Below are 10,000 nucleotides of genomic sequence, written 5' to 3'. Positions count from 1 at the left end.
TGTGTGTGCGCGTGTGTGTGTGAGAATGTGAGAGAGTGCTTGTGTGTGTGGGTGTGCGTGTGTGTGAGAATGTGAGAGAGTGCTTGTGTGTGTGCATGTGCGTGTGTGTGAGAATGTGAGAGAGTGCTTGTGTGTGTGCGTGTGTGAGAATGTGAGAGTGCTTGTCTGTGTGTGTGTGTGTGTGTGTGAGCGCGTGTCTGCATGTGTGTGCGAATGTGTGTCTGTGTCTGCACACTATCAAAATGGTTGCCTGAGCTACACTATTGCTCAGCCTTCAATCCTCCTCCAAATAGCCAAAATCCAGTATCAACGAGAAGCTGAATTTCACACAAGCGAGACCACCCAGGGTCACATTCCACAGAGACTCTACCTGTGAGTCAGGAAACAGACCCATGTGATCCCAGCCCCAGCTGAAGTCCCCAGGGCAGCGGAGCGGCTGGCGGGGAGCCACGGGGCCCTGGAGCAGAGCGTACTGTACCTGTTCTCCTGGACCTTCTGCTCGTTGTACCGCCGGTGGAACTCCTTCAGCTCGTCGATCAGCCCGGCGGAGAGCATCTCATCCACACGCTTGTCCAGCCTCTCACCCAGACCTGGAGGAGGGGGGGGGGCACAGAGACAGCGTGAGGTCATTATTCCAGCATTAACAGCAGCTTCCTGTGCACCGCTCGGTTTCCCACGGTAACGTGCGGTATTTACCTGCTTGCCAGATGCGGCCACTTACGCCGCTCACACATGGCATCCATTTACAGCCATTAGCTGCATGCCTCGCCCAGGGCCGGCACGACCACAGCCATGCCTGGGAAACCGGCGGCAACCTGTGGGTTACGAGCCCGGCTCCTTAGCAACCGCACCACCCCGTCGCCCCGTGAAGTTAACCTAACGACGGCGGTACCATGGTACCGCCGCGCATCGGGAGCTAAGGAACAACACGCCCCCTGCGGCAGTGGGCGGGGAAAGTGGGCGGGGTTAAGATCCCAAAGGGGGGGGGGCGCTGAGGCGAGCGGAACGACGGGGCGGGGCTCCCGCAGCCTCCCTCACCTTCCGTGTTGCCGTGCAGCCAGAAGATGCAGGCGTGCGGGAAGCGCAGCGGGCCGCCCAACCCGCCCCCGCCCTCCTGCGCCCTCTGCTCCTCCAGCAGCCGGCTGTGGGCCACGCCCGTCTCCTGGTGCACCTGCAGGCTCCTGGGGAAACACCGGCCGTGCGTTAGCTGGCCCTCCCAACCGCCTTCCCTTTATTCCCCTTTATCTCCAGTGTAACCGGCACGCAGTGAGCTACAGAAAGCGCAATTCCAGGTCACATTGTACACAGCGGCGCAAATACAACAGTAAACAACCACTTAATAGGTCATCACTATCATGCTGTTTACAAATAGTATTATTGTTATTATTATTATTGGTAGTAGTAGTAGTAGCAGTATTAGCATTAGTATTATTATTAGTAGTAATATTATTATTATTATTATTAGTAGTAGTAGTATTAGTAGCAGTGTTAGGGGCGACATAGCTCAGGAGGTAAGACCGATTGTCTGCAGTCGAGGTTGCCGTTCAACCGCTGGGTGTCGAAGTGTCCTTGAGCAAGACACCTAACCCCTAACTGCTCTGGCGAATGAGAGGCATCAATTGTAAAGCGCTTTGGATAAAAGCGCTATATAAATGCAGTCCATTTACCATTTACCAGTATTACTAATAGTATTATTATCATTCTCATAATTATTATTGCTCCATTTCGTCTCATTTTAACGTGCTCATCATTGCATAATGCAAGCGGCAGCCGGAGCGACTCCCACAGTGTGGCGGCCGTGCGGTCAGAGAGCCCGACTCCCCCTCCCCTCCCTGCGGATCTGGGAGCCTGACTCCCCCTCCCCTCCCTGCGGATCTGGCAGGTCTGTCACGCTCCTGACGGGAGCCACGCGTCAGCGCGTCAGCGCGCCGTCTCCGCTCGCACGTGTCCCCGGCAGCGTCGCCCCGCGCCCCGCGCTCGGCCCGCTCCGCTTCCTGCTCGCCGCCGCGCGTGAGTCACGCCGGCTCGAAGGACGAGTTCGCCGACACCCGCGCCTCTTTTCATCGAGTGAGAGAGAAGAAAGGGGTTTAAAAAGCTAGCATCCCGTGTAAGAATCAAGAGGGTTCAGGGATCCTGAGGAACCTGGCAAACTGCTAATAGGGACATCAGCACAGTGCTACAGCAGCAGAGGCAGGGGATGCGTTTTGGCTAAACGAGGCTGAGCAGAAGCCAGTGGGGGGGGGGGGGTTCACAGGCACACAGAACAGCTGCAGTGACGGCAGAAGACTCACGCCGGTGACACGGCAACCAGGAGGGGGATGAAGAGAAGCCTGCAGTCCTGACAAGCTGAAGCTAAACGCACACAGAAGCCCCAACACCAGGAGCCCACCTGTCAGCTCAACCCCACACCCTGACGCGCTGCCCAACACCAGGAACACACCTGTCAGCTCAACCCCACACCCTGACGCGCTGCCCAACACCAGGAACACACCTGTCAGCTCAACCCCACACCCTGACGCGCTGCCCAACACCAGGAACACACCTGTCAGCTCAACCCCACACCCTGACGCGCTGCCCAACACCAGGAACACACCTGTCAGCTCAACCCACACCCTGACGCGCTGCCCAACACCAGGAACACACCTATCAGCTCAACCCCACACCCTGACGCGCTGCCCACACCAGGAACACACCTGTCAGCTCAACCCCACCCTGACGCGCTGCCCAACACCAGGAACACACCTGTCAGCTCAACCCCAACCCTGACGGCTGCCCAACACCAGGAACACACCTATCAGCTCAACCCCACACCCTGACGCTGCCCAACACCAGGAACACACCTGTCAGCTCAACCCCACACCCTGACGCGCTGCCCAACACCAGGAACACACCTGTCAGCTCAACCCCACACCCTGACGCGCTGCCCAACACCAGGAACACACCTGTCAGCTCAACCCCACACCCTGACGCGCTGCCCAACACCAGGAACACACCTGTCAGCTCAACCCCACACCCTGACGCGCTGCCCAACACCAGGAACACACCTGTCAGCTCAACCCCACACCCTGACGCGCTGCCCGCACCAGGAGCACACCCGTCAGCTCAACCCCACACCCTGACGCACTGTCCGCACCAGGAGCCCACCATCCCTGTCCGCTCTATCTCTGCCACCGCTCCGGCTACCACTGTGACCAAGTTCATGTTTTAAATGACGCGTTCGCGTCAGTCCGTTCGTCTCGCAGTAGAGAGGCTGCCTGGTGCCAACCGCCCTGCCCAGTGTTGAAACAGGACGCGTAACATCTGGTCATGAGGGCGCACGCCTCACTTCTCTTTTTGTGGTCATTTTAAACGGGACCGTTCATTACGTGCGGCCAGTAGAGCGGGCGGGGTCGTGGGCGGGGCACGCCACCAGCTGCTCAGAGCCCAGCCGGCCCGGCGTCCCTCTCTCAACCCGCGACGGAACACCGCCAGCGCTTCCTTCACCAAACAAACACCTCCTGCCGCTCGCCGTGTGTGTCCCGGTTTCTCAACAAAAAAAAACGGAAAGCCAAAACTAAACCCATTTACGCCTGCTTCTCGGTGTATAACGTTTCTTTAAAACGGCCAACCGGGTTAATTTCACTATTCTCCACTTCTCTCCATTCTCTAAATAAGTCAGAAGTGTGGGCATCCAGCAGCCAGGTTGAGAAAAGCTGCAGTGACTGGAAGCGGGTGCTACGTCTTCCAGCGCAGCGGACTGCTTTCCCAGGAGGCCGCTCGGTCTGAGGCCCGCCCGGCCGCGCCGTACCTGGCGATCTTGCGCACGTTGTGGGGGTGGAGAGTCGCCGCCATGTCGGGGTCCACCTCGGCCAGACGCCGGTGCAGCTCGGCCCCGCCCAGTTTTTCCAGCTCCGCCCTCGTATCAGGCAAACCGCTGCAGTCTCCTTTACTCGCCTGCAGAGAGAGGACAAGCCCGGCGCCCACGCTCAGTACCTACATCACATCATAACGCTCGTTTCCCATGCGCTGCCGTTCACAGACCGGCAGTGCAGCTCTACCTCACTCAGGCCTCACACGTCTTTCCAGTTGCCTGTGAATTCATCTTTATTTCAACTGGACAACGGGTAATGGAGTAATACAATGAGAAGGCAGACGCTGCTATTAACGCACACATTAATAAACGTCTCCTCTTATTTATTCCAGTCGTGACACAGATATATGGCGCCGGCCCAGGGCGGCTAGAAAATGATTTCTCCACCAGTCAGAAGCAGCAAAAGCAGCCACAGTGAAGGACAGTGCAATTTAGACCACCTACACTCTGCGAGGATAAGGGAATCCTCCACCAGGGAAATATGAGCCCTGATATCTGCTGTCCACTCCAGTGAAATAACATGGCTTTTTAATTTTTTATACGGAGGCATGAAAGCCGGTTTCACGGTTCATAACTCTGCGCCTGTATCCACATCACCGCAGCGTCACTGCCTGCTCCTGGAGCTGCCCGCCCCCTCTGCGCTCATTCCACGCCTCTGATTGGCAGACGCTCAGCGACAGTGATCCAGCCCCCGGCCCCCTCATTCTGGGAACAGACTCTCTCGCTACACACCTACCCAGCCAGCTTCCCTTCCCAGTTAAGCACCCGCTAACACCTATTCCACACTAACGATCAGGCAGCACGGCTCAATGGGAGCTATAAAAAGCCTGCACTGCCAATCACTGACTAATGAACCAATCAAATTATTTTTTCTCTCCAGAGCGAGAGCTCCACAGTGATTCACGGAAGTGGGCAGGAGTATCTACCCTCGTAAAATCAGCGCACGCGCACGGCTGATCCCCGCTCCCCGACAACATGTCCGTGCACTTCTCTCAACATCCTATCCAGAAACAGACTGCAGTTTACCCACAGCTCCAGACCCTCCCAAACTCTCCCCAGGCCCTTTTCGGTCTCCCGTGACGCTTTGGGCCCCTGGGACGTCCCCGGCCGGCCACGCCCCTGGCCGTGTTTTCGGGCTCAGCTTACCCCCGTGTCCACCAGCACGTTCCACAGCAGGGCCTCGATGTAGTAGTTGGTGCCTCCCACGACGATGGGCAGCCTGTCCCTGCGGCGCACGTCCTGGATGTGGGGCGTTAAGGAGCAAACGCTTCGCCCCGCTCGCGAAGCATCAGGCCGTCAAACAGCCCAAACAGCCGCGCCAAAGCTTTATTGCATGGGGGGGGGTGAACGTTAAGCGCCCATATTAAACCGGGCCTGAACACAAACGCTGCGGAGTTATGGGCAGGTAACCCAGGCTCCGGTTTGAAATCCAGGGGAAGCGCTGCCGCTGAGCCCTGGATTAAGGCCCTTAATCCAGACTGCTTCAGCGAGCACGACGCAGTCAGGGTGGGTAATATGTAAAGACCGTTAGCTCTGCATGTTTCAAATAATTCTGCTGGTGGGGTTGTGCATGCGTGCAACATTAAAAGAGCGTGGTTCACTCCAATCCTAAATATTTTTATAATGCTACTGCAACAAATACAGAAAGCATGTGGATGAATCTTAATGCCACTGGTGAAAATTCTATCCTGTCCAACAGCTCGTAGCAATACCAAATAGATGATATATTCAGTTACTTCTGGCAGTGCCAAGCATTTTCTCAGCCTCACTCTGTAGCGCAGACACTGATTCCCAGTAAAGCTACGCAGCCCAGCAGAGACAAGCTGTTAATGAGCCCAATACTGCAGCACTGCATGGCACTACAGACACAGCAGACTCTACAGACACTACAGACTGTACAGACTCTACAGGCACATGAACAGTACCCCTCCTTCCCTGCCTCAGCCCCCCCCCCCCCCTTTGCATAATTAGATAACTGTCCTGACAAGAAGCGCACCATCTGAGCTCATCACTCATGACCCCCAGCACCACTCCCTGAGAGAGAGAAACAGACAGAGAAGCAGGAGAGAGAGACAGAGAGAGAGAGAGAGAGAGATCCAGAGGAAGGAGAGAGAGAGAGAAAGAGAGAAGGAAAGAAGGAAGCTAGGCAGTGAGCCAGACAGGAAGGGAGATGAAGAGGAAAGGAGAGACCGAAAAAAAAGGGCAGTGAGGCAGAGAGAGGAAAACAGTACAAAGGGGCAGAGAGGGAGGCAGCGAGGGAGAGATGGAGGGAGAGAGTGAAGAGGAGGAGGGAGCTGTGAGCAGCATGTAAAGCAGAGAGAGGCTGACAGCCCATGATCCCTGCATTATCCTGCCCATTGACTACCTTTCATACCTCAGCATCAGAGATCCAGCAGCCCCGCTCCAGGTCATTCTGCCCCAATGGCTCCTGCCACTGCTGCTGCTGAACACAGCCTGGTGAGTGTGTGTGTGTGTGTGTGTGTGTGTGTGGGCATGTGTGAGTGACAGTGTGTGTGTGTGTGTGTGTGTGTGTGTGTGTGTGTGTGTGTGTGTGTGTGTGCGGGCATGTGTGAGTGACAGTGTGTGTGTGTGTGTGTGTGCGCATGTGAGAGAGAGAGTGTGTGTGTGTGTGTGTGTGTGTGTGTGCGGGCATGTGTGAGTGACAGTGTGTGTGTGTGTGTGTGTGCGCATGTGAGAGAGAGAGTTGGGTGTGTGGTGTGTGTGTGTGTGTGTGTGTTGTGTGCGGGCTTGTGTGAGTGACAGTGTGTGTGTGTGTGCGCGCATGTGACAGAGAGAGAGTGTGTGTGTGTGCGGGCATGTGTGAGTGACAGTGTGTGTGTGTGTGTGCATGTGAGAGAGAGAGAGTGTGTGTGTGTGTGTGCGGGCATGTGTGAGTGACTGTGTTTGTGTGTGTCTGCGCACACACGTGTGAGAGAGTGTGTCTATGTGTGTGTGTGTCTGTGTGCACATGTGAGAGTGTGAGCGCACGTGTGCGTGTTAGTGTGAGTATGAGTGCGTGTGTGTGTGTGTGTGTGTGTGCGTGTGAGAGACAGTGTGAGTGCGTGCGCGTGTGTGTGTGTGTATGTGCGTGCGAGAGACAGTGTGAGTGCATGCGTGTGTGTGTGTGTGTGTGTGTGTGTGTATGTGCGTGCGAGAGACAGTGTGAGTGCATGTGTGTGTGTGTGTGTGTGAGAGACAGTGTGAGTGCATGCGTGTCTATGAGGGGGGAGCAGTCATCAGTGGGTGAAGAAATGCTCCCACCCTACCTGTGTCTCCTTGCCAGTGTTACATTCAGCATGTACGTGTGCAGAATGTGCACAGGTGAAATTACATGTTTTTCTGGGCCAACTCATAAAAGAATATGCTAACTAGCTATCATTGGAGAACATCAGCATGCTGGGCACCTAGCTCTGACTAGATAAATACAGCCAGTGTTAAACACGCCTCTTTTTTTACAGCTGATCTGTAAGTAGCCTCCCGAAAAAGAAATGTTTTGTTGCTGCTGAAATTGTGTGCGTACACGAGGTGTGGGGGTACGTGCGTCCGGCTGTGACTGTGTGCGAGCATGTGATCGAGCACCAATCGCTGCGTGCTCCCACCCGCCCCCCCTCTCTCGGCGTGGGACCCGCCCTGTAATCACACAGCCCCACAGACCGTCCGCCCCGTCTATTAATATCCCCTCCGCCGATCGCGGCCACACCGAAACATCTGCAGGGGACCGCAGGGGAAGCGCGGACACGCATGCACTCGAACCCGCGGTCCTGCCCAAAACCCAAAGAGAGAAGCTTCCTCACTGCCGGTCCATAATCCAGCATGCTGTTCAGCCAGCCAGCCAGCCAGCCAGCCAGCCAGCCAGCCAGCCAGCCAGGGAGTCCTCAGTGAAGACACCGCAAGCCACTTCTCACTACTGGGGAGCAGCAAGATTTTGAAAACTCTATTAAGCTGAGAAATGAGGCTCCAGTTTTCTAGTTAAGGGATGGACTGCGCCTCTTTCTTGAGTCTTGTGTCTTTGACAGCCTTTAACAATTTAACACCAGTTGTCAGTGGGATTAGCCGAAACCAAAACTACGGTTACAAAAAAAACCCCCAAAAACTACCTAAAGTTAGAGGTTAGAGGTTAGGTGGCCTGTTTTCCTGGTTTGGTGCAGAGCCAACATGAAATCTGTGGTACGGTACTTTTCTAAGGCAAGTTCCTTAATAAGTAACTCAATAACATCAGCCTCCCCAGCCAAAATGAAGAAGCTACTCGGTTCACAGACTCACAGGCAGACGCTCAGGTTACACAAAGGTAAGGTGCCCACTGAAGTGGTGCCTCTAGTGCAGTCAGCGCGGCAGACAGGATATGAGAGACAGGGCCTGGTTCCTGAAGTCTATCACCGTGTAGTTGGTCACCAGCGGGTCCACCACGCTGATCATGTGATGCGGGCACTCGGCCTGCTCTTCCGCCGTCACCTTGTTGGTGATGATGTCGAGCCCTCGGTACACCTGAGGGACCAGAAAACACCGATCACAAATGCGTCCGCACGGGAGAGCAAGGGGAACAGCCTCTGCACCTAAAGCCAGAGTTTAACGCATAACGGAATGGAACAGAACCCAACGGGTCAGAAGAAGAACGGGAGCGCACGGAACTAGAAAAGACTAGATTAAAAAATAGGTTGAACGGAATGAGAGCATGTGAGTGGGGTAGAGAGAGGAGTGGAGCGAGTGAGTTTTTTCATGGAGCGCAGAGAGGATGAGCGTAATGTCAGAGTGCCGGTGTTCTCTCTCCCTCCACACCGCTCCAGCACCACAGCCCCACGAGCGCAGGACATGCTGTGCTAGACCGGCGTGAGACTGCTGCATCAGAACACAGCAGGGCAGAAAAGAACAGAACAGAGCAGAGCAGAGCAGAGCAGACAAGCAGAGCAGAGCAGAACAGAACAGAACAGAACAGAGCAGAGAACAGAGCAGGGCAGAACAGAACAGAGCAGAGCAGAGCAGAACACAGCAGAGCAGAGCAGAGCAGAGCAGAACAGAACAGAACAGAACAGAACAGAACACAACAGAACAGAACAGAACAGAACAGAACAGAGCAGGGCAGAAAAGAGCAGAGCAGGAGTTTCACTGGTCTTCCTTGGCTCTACTGATGACAACTGCAGTGAAATAAATCAGCGGCTTTGCAGTCAGTTGCTCCTTAATGGCAGTCACTGACATTTAGCCATTAACACACAAAATAAAATACAGAGGAGCTCACATGAAGAGCATCCACATCCAATTTGGTGGCATGTCCCTCAGTCCCGAATCTAACGCCTACCTTTCCAGGTCTGACCGAAGTAGCCAGTAGTCCTGAAGTTAGGAACCATTGTCAGCAGGCCTGTTATGTTATGATTTTGACGACACACAACAGCTGCCTACAGCCTAGCCTTATATAGGGAACGGCAGAAGGAAGCAATGAATGACAAGAGGACACGCCCACAGCCCTCTCAGAACTTGCACAATCATGCTTCACACAATGGGCCGAACAAAGCGAAAAGCTGCCTTATTTTCCTCGCAGATCCACTGCAAATACTAAACCTTAAAAGACAGAGGGGAGCATCTACACCGGTTTAAAGCTCACCGTTTTATGTGACTGAAAAGCAGCCCTGTACCCAACCGGCAGTGTACCGTGTGTGCCGGGTGTGCGATGAGACCACACTGAGAGTCTATCGCTTCAGGGAATGGCTTGGGATGACTCCAAGAACCTTCCGGAAGCAAACCTCCCCCCCCCAGACAGCCGCGCCGGGCTGTGTACCGCAGCATCGCGTGCAGCTCCTGAGAGCCAAACCTGCCTCTGAATTATTAAGACCCCGCGCGGCACGGCGCCGCAGCCAGCCGGGCCCGCCAGGGGAACGGGTTCGGCGGGAAGCTATTTAAGGAAAGGACTGCATGACTCAGGGACTGCTTTTCCCGTTTAGAGCAGCAGACGCCCGCCCCCTTAAAGGAACCTGAACTGCACCGCGCGTTTAAGCCCCGCCCAAAGCCACGCCCAACAGAAGGCCTTCCGCCACGCTGCGGAGCGCACGAAGCGCGGCTGCACGCTAAAACACCGCCAACGTGCGACACTCGCCAGTTTACTGGCCCCAACACAGCAAGCTGAGCGCAGAGTGAGAGGGCAGGTTTTGTTGCTTTTTT

The 10,000-nt window shown here is 55.2% G+C and overlaps 1 protein-coding gene across 6 annotated transcripts in view; it reads right to left on the bottom strand.

Moving 5' to 3' along the window:
• Positions 1–10,000, bottom strand: part of trit1 (tRNA isopentenyltransferase 1) — a 45,855-nt gene that overhangs the window by 19,440 nt on the left and 16,415 nt on the right. For 5 of the 6 annotated variants that reach the window (XR_010331883.1, XR_010331884.1, XR_010331886.1 and 2 more), the window contains exons 2-6: positions 8,186–8,335; positions 4,997–5,086; positions 3,788–3,933; positions 1,039–1,181; positions 479–590 (exon numbers count right to left, since the gene is read on the bottom strand). Coding sequence is in view for 2 of the 6 variants with exons in the window: in XM_064347587.1 (XP_064203657.1) it covers positions 479–590; positions 1,039–1,181; positions 3,788–3,933; positions 4,997–5,086; positions 8,186–8,335 (641 nt within the window). In the remaining 4 variants the exon portion in view is untranslated. The remainder of the gene's footprint in view (positions 1–478; positions 591–1,038; positions 1,182–3,787; positions 3,934–4,996; positions 5,087–8,185; positions 8,336–10,000) is intronic. The other variant, XM_064347588.1, reaches the window with a different exon arrangement.

Source organism: Anguilla rostrata, chromosome 8 (assembly GCF_018555375.3).
Source record: "Anguilla rostrata isolate EN2019 chromosome 8, ASM1855537v3, whole genome shotgun sequence".
NCBI lineage: Eukaryota > Metazoa > Chordata > Actinopteri > Anguilliformes > Anguillidae > Anguilla > Anguilla rostrata.
This window is presented reverse-complemented; position numbering and strand designations above follow the sequence as displayed.